General features: G+C 40.3%; 1 protein-coding gene across 5 annotated transcripts in view; it reads right to left on the minus strand.

Annotated features, from left to right (window-relative positions):
* Positions 1 to 15,887, minus strand: part of FAM13A (family with sequence similarity 13 member A) — a 246,068-nt gene that overhangs the window by 8,709 nt on the left and 221,472 nt on the right. For 2 of the 5 annotated variants that reach the window (XM_073638060.1, XM_073638073.1), the window contains exons 17-23: positions 12,026 to 12,239; positions 10,052 to 10,196; positions 9,481 to 9,562; positions 8,989 to 9,203; positions 7,693 to 7,776; positions 4,885 to 4,980; positions 963 to 1,040 (exon numbers count right to left, since the gene is read on the minus strand). In XM_073638060.1, coding sequence (XP_073494161.1) covers positions 963 to 1,040; positions 4,885 to 4,980; positions 7,693 to 7,776; positions 8,989 to 9,203; positions 9,481 to 9,562; positions 10,052 to 10,196; positions 12,026 to 12,239 — 914 coding nt within the window. The remainder of the gene's footprint in view (positions 1 to 962; positions 1,041 to 4,884; positions 4,981 to 7,692; positions 7,777 to 8,988; positions 9,204 to 9,480; positions 9,563 to 10,051; positions 10,197 to 12,025; positions 12,240 to 15,887) is intronic. The other 3 variants (XM_073638063.1, XM_073638068.1, XM_073638065.1) reach the window with 3 other exon arrangements.

A 15,887-nucleotide genomic window follows, 5' to 3' on the forward strand; every position in this document is an offset into this window, starting at 1 on the left:
GTTGTCTGTCTGGACATGTTACTTTGAGCGGCAGCATTGTATTTAGCTGCAATTGCTTGATTGTGCAACACCTATTCTCCAGAAGGATTCTTGACATCCTCATCTGACTTGGGTTCTTCAGAGACTTGTTTATGCCCACAGAATCCCTTTTTATTTCTCCTCAATCACACCATTTTCTGTGCATTCTCAACATCGATGCATAAGAGAAGCCCAGGAGGGTGGCAGTTTTTCAGTCCTGGCTTTGGCTGCTCTACCAATTGCTTACATACCTTGCTTGACGTTGCACAGATAAATCAATTTTCACATTTCAATGTGGATTTACACTTAAACTGCTCCTCTGAAAACTTGCTCCCTTGATATTATATGTACTTTGGATCACTATTTTGTGTTTTTTTTGCTTATTTTTATATTTGTCACAATTTTGTTAGATGGCTCCAAAAAAACCCCAAACAAATGAACTAATGATATAACCGTTTGCATTTTGCAAGGACACGCCAGGTCCTCCTAGGATGCTCTTACTTTTTTTCCTCTTTGGTTAACTGATGGAGGACTTCTCCGTAACGTAGAGATTTTGCAGCTGGTTGTGTTCTCTTTACTCATACATACGTATACTGCCATATGATCATATTTAATGCAGAGATTAAATCATATTTTTAGCAAACATCAATGCAAGACTAACAAGGAAAGTAAAAAAGCAAAGTCACGGGAAAATAAAGAAACAAGATGCCAAAATCATCGAGAACTTTCAACACAAAAGCCGACGCAATCAGAGCCATGGGCAATGTATAAAAAGCTTGGACACAGTTGGCTTGGCTAAAGCAGCTATTGATTTTGAGAAGCACTGCAAGGAATCAAAGCACTAGTTACAGAAACACAATCAGTATAAGGTGGTTGATTGCTTTGTGGGATTCTGATGCAAATTTAGCAGTCATTATCAATAGCAGCTGAAGTCTTATCTTTACCTCCTTGAAGAAGGATGCTGTTTCACCCTCGATTATTGGCTGCAGCAAAGGGCTTCTCCTCTTGCTCGAGGGGGATCCCTGTGATGAGTGTTAACAAGTAAGTTATACTGTGATGCCCTCTCTCTGAACACATCCCTTGCCCAACAGCTATTGTGCTCACGGTGTTCTCCATTGGTATTAGGCAATGTTTTTAGTTAGACTCTGAAAAGCATGAACTGCTGAATGGCATTATGCGAAAGGCGATCACATTTGTGCCAGAAAAAAAAACCATAACTAAGAACTGCTAATATTCATTTTATGAACCCCTCCTTTCAATTCGATGATTTTAAAAGGATTTTGTTATCTGGGACATTTATGGCATGACTACAGGATATGCTGTAAATGTCCAACAGACGCTGTCAGGAATGTGGATGTGGTATATGTGCGGATCTCTCCACTGATTTCTATGGAAGCTCTGTAAATTGACAAACAAGTACAATCTTTAAAGCCCCCATGGAAATCAATGTGAGTGTGGCCACCTCTTCTCTACTACTTTCTTATACCAAAAGAAAATCAAGCATTATAATTTAAAAGGATTCCCCCCCTTTAGAAAATCTTGGTCACCGGGGGCAGTATGCTAAAAAAATATAAACTTTGCCTTACTCACTGTCCCCATGTCTAGCACTGAATCTCTGATGCTGCTCCCAGTGTCCAGCATCGGCGCTGATGGCACGTCAAAAGCCAGCCAATGAGCTCAGCTCCTCTGTCCATGTAGAAGGAACGCCTCCCTCAGAGCTCAGCTCACTGATTGGCTGCCATGCTGTCAGTGTGACACCTCCCTCAGAGCTCAGCTCACTGATTGGCTGCCATGCTGTCAGTGTGACACCTCCCTCAGAGCTCAGCTCACTGATTGGCTGTATACAAAATGCGCCTAAGGACCAAGACTTTCTGAAAAGGAACAAACCCTTTAAAGTCAGTTTATGTCCAATTTGGACAAAAAGTTAGCCCAATATTTTATCTAGCCTACATGCAAAGTATACTGGAAACTACTTTACGGTCTATAATAAGCATAGAGGCATAAAACAGACAAGTAAATATACACTTGTGAAAAAATATATACCAGTTAAAAAGAAAATAACTGGAAATAAACTAAATTATCAGAAAGCAGTCCCCAAAGGGGTTAGGGGTTATACTCCCTCTAACATGAAGTATACACCAGGGACCAGGGTTTGTCTGGTCTTCTGATAAGTCTGCAGTCACTCTTTGACTACAGACTTCTGAACCCTTACAGTGTGCACACTGCATGTTGTCAGGAATCTCCGGTGTTACTGATAAGAGCAGGAGGTCATATGCCAGAAAGTATGCGATTTTCATACTTGTAGTCACGTGTCGACTAGATGTGTTCGGCCTAGCTCAGTTCACTTGTATTGAATGAGGCCAAGCACATCTAGCAAGAAAGTGGCCAGATATATGCAAATCACATACTTGCGGTCACCGGCAACACCGGAAAATTCTGACAGGAATTCAGAAGTCTGTAGTCAAAAAGAGTAACTGGAGACTTTTATCAAAAGACCGGACAACCCCTTTAAGAATGGGAAAGCTAAAAGTAATAATGAAATTATAGTCACAGCTTGGCTGTTGGTGGTCCAGGAATGATGACTATAGCTGGGCATCTTACCTAAGCACCAATGATTTCATATCTAATGATGACATAATATTTGTACTGCATGTGATCGGGGGTCTATCCATTACGTTTTACTGTCCAATAATAAAAATCCTGACTTCTAATGTGGCAGGATAGACTACGTTTTGTTACTGAGGAAAACTATAGTGCCAGGTTCACATAGCCCAGTATGAAACAGTTTTTCACAGCTAAAGAAGTGCAACCTATACGGTGGAACAACAGTATAGAGGAAGATGTCTACCTCTCATCGATAAAGACTAATATAGCCAATATGAAGGTTCTCAGTTACAACTGATGTATGGTTATGGATGTACCAAATCTGGATAATCTTGGCCAGGCAAAACAGTGCAAGGACTTCAGGCACTACCCCATGTTCGCTAATGGCACACTATATTATAGTCACAACCTACAAAATCCTATAGGAATTCTAAGTTTAACCAATATAGTAATTGCCTCTGCAAATTGACCCCTAACCGAAAAAGGAAACAATAGCCCCCTTCAGCATCACAATCTTAGAACATGAAAATAAGCCACAACATTTTCACAGCACAATACAAAAGGTACAGTATCAAGCAAGCTGAAAAAAAGAATAATAAACATTAATGTAGAAATTAATTAAAAAAAAAAAGTCAGTCCTGAAAAATTGAGCACTGGACAAATAAATCAATTGGGTATGTTGAACAGGACACACAATGAAATAGTGGCTGCAGAGCGGAATAAAACTTTTTTTTTCATTTTTAATTTTGCCTCTCCATTACGGAGATAAAAGAAATAAAAGTATTTGATATTAACGAGTTAATTTTCAATAAATCCAAGTGGTCATTATCACTTCACAAGTAGATTGGCCTCTTTTGTAGGAGACACATCACGAAAATGAGGTCAGAGGTGTCTAATTGTTTCTCTCCATACTTTGGGATGAAAATTTAAAGCTTAAAAGGGCTTAACCATTACTTATATATTGATGACTTCTCAATAGTCACTCCACCACATGCAGAGGCATGACATACATTGGGTGGGAAGTACTTGTAAAAGCTAGAAGCGTCCAGGATACTAGCACTTGAGTGCAGGCAAAGAAAGTTCATGGGACCCATGTCCGGCTGCCTCAGAGTATCGGCGTGGACACCGGACCAGATTCTTGGGAATCTTTTTGCTCACATCCAACATTTCAGCGTTTTTGCTGTATATTTCACCGATACTAATGAGGGGGGAAAATCCGCAAAAAAAATGCATGTGAATAATAAATATGGCAAAAACACACATATTTTTCTTGCCAACACATCAGGATCTACAGACTGATCCTAAACATGTGCACATACCCTAACAGGTCATCAATATGTAAATAGTGAACTACCCCTTTATTGATAATTCTTGGAATAAAACAATAGCTACAAAAAGTACCTTCATTGGTTATTTCATGTGTATTCATGTTTATTGGGCCTCAAGGAGAACTATCAGAAAAACGTATTAAAACACCCTTCCGTAGTAAACCGAGCGCCAATTGACCATGTAAGAGGGCAACTGTTCTTGCATCATTCCTCATGGATGTGCAAACTGTGCGGAGACCAACTATGGTCACTGTGGTTCTTCTCTATAAAGCACACAGCATTGTCGTCGCCAACACATGCCTTCATGTAAACAGGGATAAGCTGCTGCCGCATTGACAATGACCCTCGGACCATTCGCTAAGATGATCATCTGAGTAAAGGGGCCTTTTATTCTATGCTGGTACAGATCAACTAAAGTAAAAGACCCATTCCTGAAACTGCACGACTAATGAAATTCCCAATTCTGATTTCGGTCACGTAGACCTTGTAATCTAAACACAGTGTGCATATATATAGATGTATTTGCCACCATTTCTTCATGGCAGGCTGTAGACACTGATTTAATTCCATGCACAGCCTTCAGAAGGCTGCACCCGTTTTTCATGTTCGGAATGTAGGGGCTTGGTATATTTTTCTTCTGGTAGCTCTCTTAAGACATACACAATGAAATACTGTACCACGTCTTACACAAATGATAATCCTGTAACCATTTCTACATTGTGCTTGCCTTTACATTACCCAGTAATTGGGCAGGACTTCAGCTAATAAATAGTTTGTGGCTACAGGACCTCTCTCTGCTGTGATTAAATTCCGATGAAGTCCACTTTCTCATGGGAGAAACAAGCAGTTCAAAATGAAAGATTGGAACGAGGAAATAAAGGACTGATGTCAGTAACGCCATAAATAAGACATGCAAACAGGAAGCTCAACTTACAATGACGGGTATGGTGTTTGCTCGATAGAGGATCTGCTTGAACAGTCTGTATCGATCGTAAAGCGGCTTCATCACTTGTCTCTCACCCTTTGTTATCTGTAAAATGGATACATAGGTTTAAATGCCACTATGACATTGAGGCTTTCACTTAGTAGATGTATTTTCTATAACCATGCACCAAAAAAACCTTATGGTATTATCTTATCAGGTGAACTGCACACACACGATACAAAGGTCAAGAGGAATACACTCAAATGCAAATACAACGCTAGGATAATTATGGTATTCAGGAACTGAGAGGACACTCAGAACTGTTGTAGGATCATCCATTCATCAGACATCATATATGTGAAAATAGCTGATAAGCCATCGCTTTATAAATTAAAGGATGTCTGACTCCTGGGATACAGAGGTCATAGTTGGTCCCATTCTCTTGTTGATTGTCCCTACTGAACAAAAAGGATGGCATAGCTGAGCAATATACCCTCACTTCATGAGATGTTAAAACCCCTTTTTAGGCACATTTACACTGGTCACTGATCTGTAAATCTGTATGCTACTCCTAGTGACATTTACACAAGATACTTCTGCCTAGTGCTTGCCCTTTATGCCCTAGTTACATCACCACTGACTGACATTACTGGGCGAATGCAAGAACCGCTCTATTGTGTTGTCCCAGTGACAGCATTCCCACCGTTGTGCTCATAAGGACATGCTGAAGTCATCAGATCTGCTGGGCTGCATTTACACTGGACAATTTTTTGGAATGAGCATTCCTGGAAACGCTTGTCTATAAGTAATCGGCCTGTCTAAACAGGCTGGCAATCACCAGCAGAACAAATCATTTCAAGCTTGCTTAAAAATCATTGTTCTTGACAGCACATCGTCCTGTGTAAACAGGACATGTGCTGCCGATAGAAATGTCACTTTATGCGTACAGAGTGATCGTATGAAGGATTGTTCTGTGCACATGAAACTGTGATTGGCCTGTGCTACTAAATGACCTCCGAACGGCTTGCATTTAGCCATTGTAGATCCAGCTTTAAGTATTAGAAAGATCCAACTTTTACAAGAGGTCCAAGTTACTAAATGAGAATGTGATGTTCTTCATTAAGTATGGCTTTCCTAATCTCCACTAACATAAGAACGTAGCTCCCAACTCAGCTGGGGGGAAAATCACCTTCTTGAAAAAGGAATATTCCCTTATTTTATAAACTCTCTGGCATGATCTACAAGACCAGAGCAGTTGATGTAAGTAGTTCTATAATGTGAGGTTATAAACTCTATTTTGGACCAAACGTTCACAGGATACATGGCAAGTGACACGTAGTTTATAAATTAATAATTGGGTTTAGGTCTCCTGCAGCTTCTATTAATTCTCCACAAAGTGCAAGCTTTGATACATGATGACTTCTAAATTAATAGGCTTACAAATCTTTGACCTCTTTTGGCTCAACTGGATTTAATAAAGCAGCACTCAGTACTTTTCCACGTACACCCGATGCCAAGATAGAAGAAAGAACAAAGCTATTTTAATTAAAGTTTTAGGGCGAGTTCACCGAATTCCTTTTACTTGCTTGATTACTAAGTCATTGTCATAAGACAGTCATACTTTAACCAAGGTCATCTGTAACATGACCATAAAGAATTAAAAAGTTAATTAGGGGTTGCAAATAAAACAAACAAACCACTACCGACACCATAGTAGTCAGGTTCAAAGTAAACTCTACATTCTCTCTGCACCAAGATCTTATGGTACTTTGCGATGTCTCGCTGCTTGGTGCAGGGAGGCTGTAGAGGGGCTGATACTGTATGCGCTGCCATGAGGGTTTTCCCCACAGCTCCACTACCCATCCCCAGAAGGAAGTCATTTATCAGCGGTCCACAGCACTTCACTATCACGCTGCTCTATGCTCTGATTGGCAGGAGAACAGTCTGATCAGAGCAGTGTGACAATGATGGACAATGAAACGCTGCAGTATGGCGAAGGAAAACTCTTCTAATAAAGTGAAACTTTGTCCCTGGCAGCAGCGTATACATTATCTGTCATGACACAGCCTGGAACATGATCTCACTGCTCAAAACCGAGAGATCACGCTGCTCAGGGCAGGCAGATCAGATCCATGCTGTGGAGTGACGTAGTGCTGCCAGATCTGCTGTAACTTTCAGCAGTCAGATTTGCATACAATGCAAGCGCCCTTCATATGCAACTGCCTTTAGCAAGCACATTTTTAATTTAAAAATTGTTTTAGATTTTTTCCGTGTAATATATTTAAAAATAATCATGAAGGGCAATATTTGATGATCGGTACACTTTAAGCCTGGTCCTTAAGGGGTTAAACTTCCATTTTTCATAGAACTGCACATGACTGTCACAGAGAATAAATGTATTATTATGACAGATTTTCACGCCTTTATGGCGAAAACAACCAAGTCACAAGGGTGGCAAAAGGCATGCAAGTGGGCGTGCATTGCAACTATGTAAACTATTCTTCATCTCTACTTTCACTGTATGAAAGTTAAAGAAATCTATTATTATATAAACAAGAACAAAAATACATTTTGCTACAGGAATAAAAAAAAATCAATCCTGTAAAAAGTAGTAAATGTGGCAGAGATCCCAGGGAACCAACGTGAAACGTTTGACAGCTGCTGACGGATGTGCGGCATAACATAAGTGCTAGACATAAAACCGCCAGTGACTGTACGAGGAACTTAGAGCCCCATAGTAGAACAATACAGAACCAGAGTTTTTCCCAGGAAAATACAGGCAAACAAATGATCGCCAGGAAAAGTAAAAATACATACCGGTCTGCCATGAATACTTTCATAGTAAAGCAAAGCTTTCTGAAGTGAGACTTTCTCCGCTGCTAGCTGATCTCTGGTCATATCCTACATCAGGAACATAAGGTTAGAATATTATGTATCATACACGAATACACAGAACTAACTGGGCTCAACCTAAGTGCTATTGCAGACTATGAGGCAATGCATAAGGAAGTAAAAATACACGAAAAACAAAAAAATAATAAGATATATATAGGATGCTCAGATGACCCCAGTATTGATGCACTGTACAAATGTAGATCCAAGTTATGTTACATGTACACCACGATCATTACATTTTATGGAGGGTTTAGCTAATTATAATCAACGTAGGGAGAAAATGTCCAGCATCCACCTGGGTATAATAATACTAAAACTTCACATTTATCCTAACATTTAGGCCATGTTCACATGTTCAGTATTCGGTCAGTATTTTACATCAGTATTTGTAAGCCAAAACCAGGAGTGGGTGATAAACACAGAAGTGGTGACGTGTTTCTATTATACTTTTCCTCTGATTGTTCTACTCCTGGTTTTGACTTACAAATACTGATGTAAAATACTGACCGAATACTGAACGTGTGAATGTGGCCTTAATGGAAATACGTCAGCAGGTTTTGGTTATGTAATCTGACAGCAGGATGATGTAGAGGCAGAGAGTCTGATTTCAGTGATGTGTCACTTGCTGGACTGCTTGGTGCAGTTTTGTTGGAATTCCTGTTCTCTCTGTTGTAGATGTAGAAGAGGTCAGATTGTTGAGCTCTGTATAACCCACTCACACCACTGATTGGCAGCTTCCTATGTACACTGTGCATGGTCAGAAAGCTGCCAGTGGTGTTGGCGGGGTTATACAGATTAGCCTGACTGGTCTTCACATGAGATGTAGTCCGGCAGTGATAATCTCCTGCTGAAGAAACATTGATTGCATTGAAACTACAACACAGGGCCCAGTAAGTGACAGATCCCTGGAATCAGACTCTCTTGCTCCCCATTATGCCGATCTCATATTCAATAGCAAAATCCTGCTGATGGATTCCTTTAAAAATCAGGAAAAGTTAAAATATGGTAGATGAAGAACACATTATTTATCCCTCGGTGGATGCTGGACCTCTTCTTGATTATGCTCACCCATGGGCCAGCCTGGAGTACACCCTCTAGAAGGGTGTCTGAACTGCCCCTGGAAGCGGTGAGCTGATACTCAATCCTTCAATCTATTTCTTTAGCAGTTGTGAACATACATATTCTCAGCAGAGATACACATGCATATATTTTTTTTACCTTAATATCTTCTGGCCGGTTGACCTCTGATCTTTTCTCCTGTAACTTCTTTTGGATGGTTTCCATTGTGGTTTCTATAGAGGGTTTAGCTACTTTCTCTGTCTCCTTTCGGTCATCCTCCCTCTCAAGCTGTGACCCAAAACTTTTGGGAAGTGTGTTACTCCTCTGTCGCATTTGAGGCACGAGATCTTCCTCAGAAATCTTGATTTTTGACTCTAGATAATATAAGACCATTTACATTTTATCAGAATACACTTATTTATAGCACAAGCACAGTCAAAGTACTGCAACTTAAAGCAGAAACCAATCTACTGAACTGTAATTAAAAAAATACATGAGTGGCGTTGCAGAACACGCAAGATGGTCGTTTTAAATTAAATTTCCAATTTAGAAACTACTGACACATTATTCCTAAAAGGCTTTTAAATACCAGTCTATTGCACTGGTAAATTGTATAATACTGTGTATTACCATCAGGCATTTTATAATTACCTTTAAGCTGCTTCCGGAACTTGGTCAGCTCATTCATCCATTTCAGAACCTCAGGATTTGTAGCCTTGTCTCGATGGGACGGCTGTGGAAAAAAAAAAAGCAAAAATGACCTGTAGTAGAGTATGTGATGTTAGTACATGCTCAGTCAGACATCAGTTTTTCTCATAAGAATCATATGCGATAGATAGAACTCGTACCTATTATAGTCTATGGCGCTGTTCACAAAAAATGTCCGTGTATTTTTGCTGACTGAAAGGTCTGCACAAATCATGGACACTTGTCAGACTTTGATCCAAGTCACGGATCAATCTCGAAAATGGAAGTCTATGGGTTTCTAAAAGAAATAGGACAGACCTCGGATGTCTGTGTTTAATATGAGAATATTGAGAAACCTCGATCATTTTTTTTTTTTCATCTGAAAAGAACTGATGAAACTCTGATGGTAGAAATCTGACACACTGACCAAATTCTGAGGACACTTGGACCACTTTTGCTCAAGAGAAAAATCATTGACGTCTGAATGAGGCTTAAGCGAGAGAAATTCAATATATATATAAAAAAAAGCCCTTACTCTGTATTTCCGGTCTTCCTCAAACTTCTCCTCAAACTTGCGGATTTTCTTCTTGAGGCTCTGAATTTTTCGTGTGATCTGAGCTGGTGTTAGGTCATCGTCTCTATCCTCCTCATGTGATCCCAAAGAGGAGCTCCGTCTCCTGCTAAAAGACCAACAAAGAATTGCCAGACGCAGACAGATTTAACATGGTAAAAATCAGATCAGTCTAGCAACAAACAAGTGTGACAACAATAAAAATGGTCTCTACATTTTTTTAGCTAAGTCTAATGGTAGCAAAAATGTTTAGCCTCTCTATGCTAGTTTTCTGACAGCAAATGTCACAAATGTCTGTGCAACATACAAACTGTGAACATTTTTTGTGATTTTCGCAATTTCTATTCAGGCTCCACTGCCTTTCTAAAACTTGGTTGGAGCGTAGCAAGAGGGGTTATGACCAATAGTGGCCTGCAGAATTATGTTACTTTACACTAGGAATAAGTGGAAATATATTATGTATTTCTATACTTTCTGGAAGACTTATTTAAGGTGTAAAGATGGCCCAACATAAGAATAGTTGAACTGTCATTAGAGTCTATGCTCCACCCAGAGGTATACGTGAATACATTTAAAAACACACTCAGTGGATACCGGGATTGTGGTGTGAACAGACCCTTATTTTCAAGTGGAGTAATAAACTTCCAAAGCAAAGTTTTATACAGGCCAAGTTTTAGGCAAATTGTAATACTGGGCAAAAATCCAAATAGGGCCCCAGATCTTGACATACTGCACCAACCACTCCATGCTAATTTTTTGCTAAAAACAACAAAATCAATGTTACTCACCTGCAGTCACACGCCTGGATCCAGCACAAGCCTCTCAGTCGTCTGCATCAGCCCCAGTAGTGATGACGTCATCGTTCATTAGCCACAGAAGCGCTGCGGTCTGTGATGAGCTGCAGTGGTCAAGTGACTTGAAAAATATACTATGGTATGCTATACAAGTCACCTGACTGCTGCAGCCAATCACAGGCAACAGCATTCCTGTGGCTGCTAAATGGTGATGTCGTCGCTTACCAATCCCAAGGACAGGTGATTATTTATAAATTGGTAGGGATGGAACTGCTGAGAACCCTCACTGATCTGTAGAATGGGGCAATTTTATCCATGTTAGAATGGAGTGGCAGTGCGCATACCCAAAGTCCGCTCCAATCATTGTCCACGGGGATGCTGGAAAAAAACAAGATGTGCATTTGGCAGCCCAATAGAGAATGAACTACCGCTTCATTCTAACGGGGATAAAAGTGCCCCTCTCTGTCAGTAAATGCGGGTTCACAGTAGTTCGATCCTCAACGGCCTATAAGTTATCACCTATCATTGAGATGTGTGACCGCTTATTTTGACCAGACAATCCCATTAAGGCTGCATTCACATTGCATTTCTGCTGCTAAATGGAATGTGATCACAGTGCATGAAAGCAGCTTAACAACGGCAGTGGGGCGCCCAGGCAAGAGCAGCAGGTGGTGTGTGTTTCTGACCATTTCGTCTCGGACTCTTCTCTTACTCCATAATGAAATGGTTATTTGCAGTACCAGTGCGGCAGAAGTCAAAAGCCCACCTCTGCTTCTTCTCCTGATTGGGTGCAGCACAGGCCAAACTTCTTCGGGGGTCCACTGACTCTTCAGACTGAAGACACAGTTTGACAGGCAAATGCCCACCTGCTTGTTTCATTGATGGATGGGACAGCAGAATGAGGCGGCCCACTTTGTGCATGGGGAGGCTGGCCAAGTGCCCAGTGTGCCTCTCCCATCTCCCCTAGTCCCTGCCTTGATCCCACTGAAATCTTTGCCAGAGGAAAGGATGCTCTTATAGCAGCAAAAACTAACCAGTACAATGCAAATTTATAGTAACTGCTATTGGATTGTTCAACAAGCACATTAAATCTGCCACTATAATTATAGTCGCGTACTTTAGTAAATAAAGAAAAAAGGGATACCTCATAAATGAATGAGAATTGGGAGGAGATGGGGGCACTTCTGTGTCATCCAGGTATTGCTGACTATGTCCATATGCATAAAAACGAGGAGATAACATAGGGTCACTGTCCGCTTCAAGAAGGTGACGGATAAGACGACCTGCCTGAGGGGACAGACGGGCTTCATCTGAGTCTGCACCATCGCGATCCCATGAGGCCAAGACTGGAACTGGTTCTGCAAATACCAAAACATAAAACAAATTAAAAAATAAACTAAATATACCTAACAAAAAGATTAAGCTGAATTCCTATCCTAGAAATATGATAGTTACTCTTCTTTAGAAAAGAGAAAATGATTATAAAACCTAGTGATAAATTTAGTATTTCTAAAAGGATTTGATGAAAATCCCAATTTTACATTAACCAGCACAACAATACAGCAAAATAATAGAAACATCATGTCAGGGGAAACTTGTCTACTACAGTGGGAAGGGAAAGTATTCAGACCCCTTTAAATTTTTCACTCATTGTTTCATTGCAGCCATTTGGTAAATTCTAAAAAGTTCATTTTTTTCTCATTAAAATACACTCTGTACTCCATCTTGACTAAAAAAAACAAATGTAGAAATTTTTGCAAATTTATTAAAAAAGAAAAACTGAAATATCACATGGTCATAAGTATTCAGACCCTTTGCTCAGACACTGATATTTAAGTCACATGCTGTCCATTTCCTTGTGATCCTCCTTGAGATGGTTCTACTCCTTCATTGGAGTCCAGCTGTGTTTAATTAAACTGATAGGACTTGATTTGGAAAGGCACACACCTGTCTATATAAGACCTCACAGCTCACAGTGCATGTCAGACCAAATGAGAATCATGAGCTCAAAGGAATTGCCCAAGGAGCTCAGAGACAGAATTGTGGCAAGGCACAGATCTGGCCAAGGTTACAAAAGAATTTCTGCATTACTCAAGCTTCCTAAGAGCACAGTGGCCTCCATAATCCTTAAATGGAAGAAGTTTGGGACCACCAGAACTCATCCTAGACTGGCCGTCCAGCCAAACTGAGCAATCGTGGGAGAAGAGCCTTGGTGACAGAAGTAAAGAAGAACCCCAAGATCACTGTGGCTGAGCTCCAGAGATGCAGTAGGGAGTTGGGAGAAAGTTCCACAAAGTCAACTATCACTGCAGTCCTCCACCAGTCGGGCCTTTATAGCAGAGTGGCCCGACGGAAGCCTATCCTCAGTGTAAGACATATGAAAGCCTGCATAGAGTTTGCTCAAAAACATATGAAGGACTCCCAGACTATGAGAAATAAGATTCTCTGGTCTGATGAGACAAAGATAGAACTTTTTGGTGATAATTCTAAGCGGTTTGTGTGGAGAAAACCAGGCACTGCTCATCACCTGCCCAATATAATCCCAACAGTGAAACATGGTGGTGGCAGCATCATGCTATGGGGGTGTTTTTCAGCTGCAGTAACAGGACGACTGGTTGCAATTGAAGGAAACATGAATGTGGCCAAGTACAGAGATATCCTGGATGAAAACCTCTTCCAGAGTGCTCTGGACCTCAGCCTTGATCGAAGGTTCACCTTCCAACAAAAAATTGACCCTAAGCACACAGCTAAAATAACAAAGGAGTGGCTTCAGAACAACTCTGTGACCATTCTTGACTGGCCCAGCCAGAGTCCTGACCTAAACCCAATTGAGCATCTCTGGAGTGACCTGAAAATGGCTGTCTACCAACGTTCACCATCCAATCTGACGGAACTGGAGAGGATCTGCAAGGAAGAATGGCAGAGGATCCCCAAATCCAGGTGTGAAAAACTTGTCGCATCATTCCTAAGAAGACTCATGGCTGTATTAGCTCAAAAGGGTGCTCCTACTCAATACTGAGCAAAGGGTCTGAATACTTATGACCATGTGATATTTCAGTTTTTCTTTTTTAATAAATTTGCAAAGATTTCTACATTTCTGTTTTTTTCAGTCAAGATGGGGTGCAGAGTGTACTTGAATGAGAAAAAAAATTAACTTTTTAGAATTTACCAAATGACTGCAATGAAACAAAAAGTGAAAAATTTAAAGGGGTCGGAATACTTTCCGTACCCACTGTAAGTCTGGTATACCAACAAGATATTGGCCAATAGTAGGCGAGAAGCTTTAATAAAACCCCAAAACAAAGTCTTTAAAATGGCAACATATCAACTGTAAGAGGAAAAGAAACAAAAAACTTTCCTGTCTTTGGGATTACTTGACCCAGATGCCTGTGAAGTTTACACCTTCACTAATCTGATTTGCATGCTACTGCTTAGTATGGTGGGATTAGACTACAGCTTTCTGAATGCTCGCTCTATTAAACAAGTAGAGCTAAATAAAGGAAACTTATTTTTATTACTTTTACATTAAACATGTATTAATATTGTTACCATTTCCTAGTGGTATCGTCTATTATTAGGGTTTAAGGAAGAAGCCTAAAATGACACATCACTTTTTTCTCTAATAACATGTCCAGTGCTTTCTGGTGCGCAGAATAACCGCTAATTTACAACTGCTATATACTAGGGACCATTTCATATCTGCTATACATGTTTGGTTGGACAAGTCAGAAAACCTTTCCATAATACACTAATAATAACCTACCCATAAAATCATTAACTCAAAATGATTCTTTCACCATTTAGATCTAATTGTTTTTTTTTTTGCATTAAACTTGGAGATGATTGCTACAAATGAGACTGTAACCAAATTCTGGAGGTTAGAAGCCCTTTAAAATATCTTCTGAACTGGTAAACGTATTCCATCATTACTCTTCAGGACTGAGATTGTGAAAACAGACCACTAGCCCTTCCTATTAAGTAACATAATGAAGAGTATAAACAGGAAACAAAGGAAATGTGTACGTTACTTTCACAATAGACATAGGCACATAATAATCAATGCCTCGTCCAGCTGAACCACATGGCAAGAGGGAAATGAACCATTTATGAGATCTCAATCTGTGCATTATGTTCTCTGTCTGCTTTTGCTCATGGAGAAGGAACACCACTGCAGCAAAATGACAGGAAAAGTAAGCTAGTTAACACGTGCTGTGAAGCGGTTAATAATCCTCCAAAATAGATCCTGCAGCATCTCTGCAGCATCATTAAGGCTTCTGAAAGGGTTATTCCCATCTGCATAGATGGGTATTGTAAGACCATGCTTGTAGAAACAAGTACTTTTGCAATTTCCTGCTTATTAAAATTTTCAGTCTTCCTTGAGATACAGACTTGTTTACATCTCGTTTCCCAGGAGACTGACCACCGCTGCAGTCCACACTGCTGAAGCTAGCAGGGATTAGGAGGTAGCAGTGGGCTCCAGCAATCCTAGTCAACTTCAAAACAGTGCTTACAAGCTCAATAGAAAAGAGTTTGTAAGCACTGGGCTTATTCTTCTGTTTAGCAGTGGTGCTCGGTCTCCAAGGCAACGAGTTGTAAACAAGAGAAAAGGTGTTAATATTTCAAGCAAAGTTGAAAATATTAATAAGCAGTAAACTGCAAAATTTCTCAGATTTACAAGCACTATCTTTCAATATCCATGTATGAAGATGGGAATAACCCTTTAACCCCATAACATACCATTATATCATGGAGTGTGTCAGGGACATTGGAGCGGGCTCAGAAGCAGAGCCCTCTCCACACTGGGTAGATGCCAGCTATAGTATTTATCTGACATCTGCCTCTAACAGCAGTAATCAATGCTATTAACCTCTTGAATGCTGTTGTCAATCACTGACAGCAACATTTAGGCGCCATGATCTGGCCTGGACGTTTGCTTGGGCGCCTATGCTCCCCTGCAAGGAACTGATTGGTTGCTATGACAGCCAAGGACCAACTGAACGCCACCA

The sequence above is a fragment of the Phyllobates terribilis genome, unplaced genomic scaffold, assembly GCF_046119375.1.
Source record: "Phyllobates terribilis strain yellow unplaced genomic scaffold, ASM4611937v1 Scaffold_1__5_contigs__length_1240528914, whole genome shotgun sequence".
NCBI lineage: Eukaryota > Metazoa > Chordata > Amphibia > Anura > Dendrobatidae > Phyllobates > Phyllobates terribilis.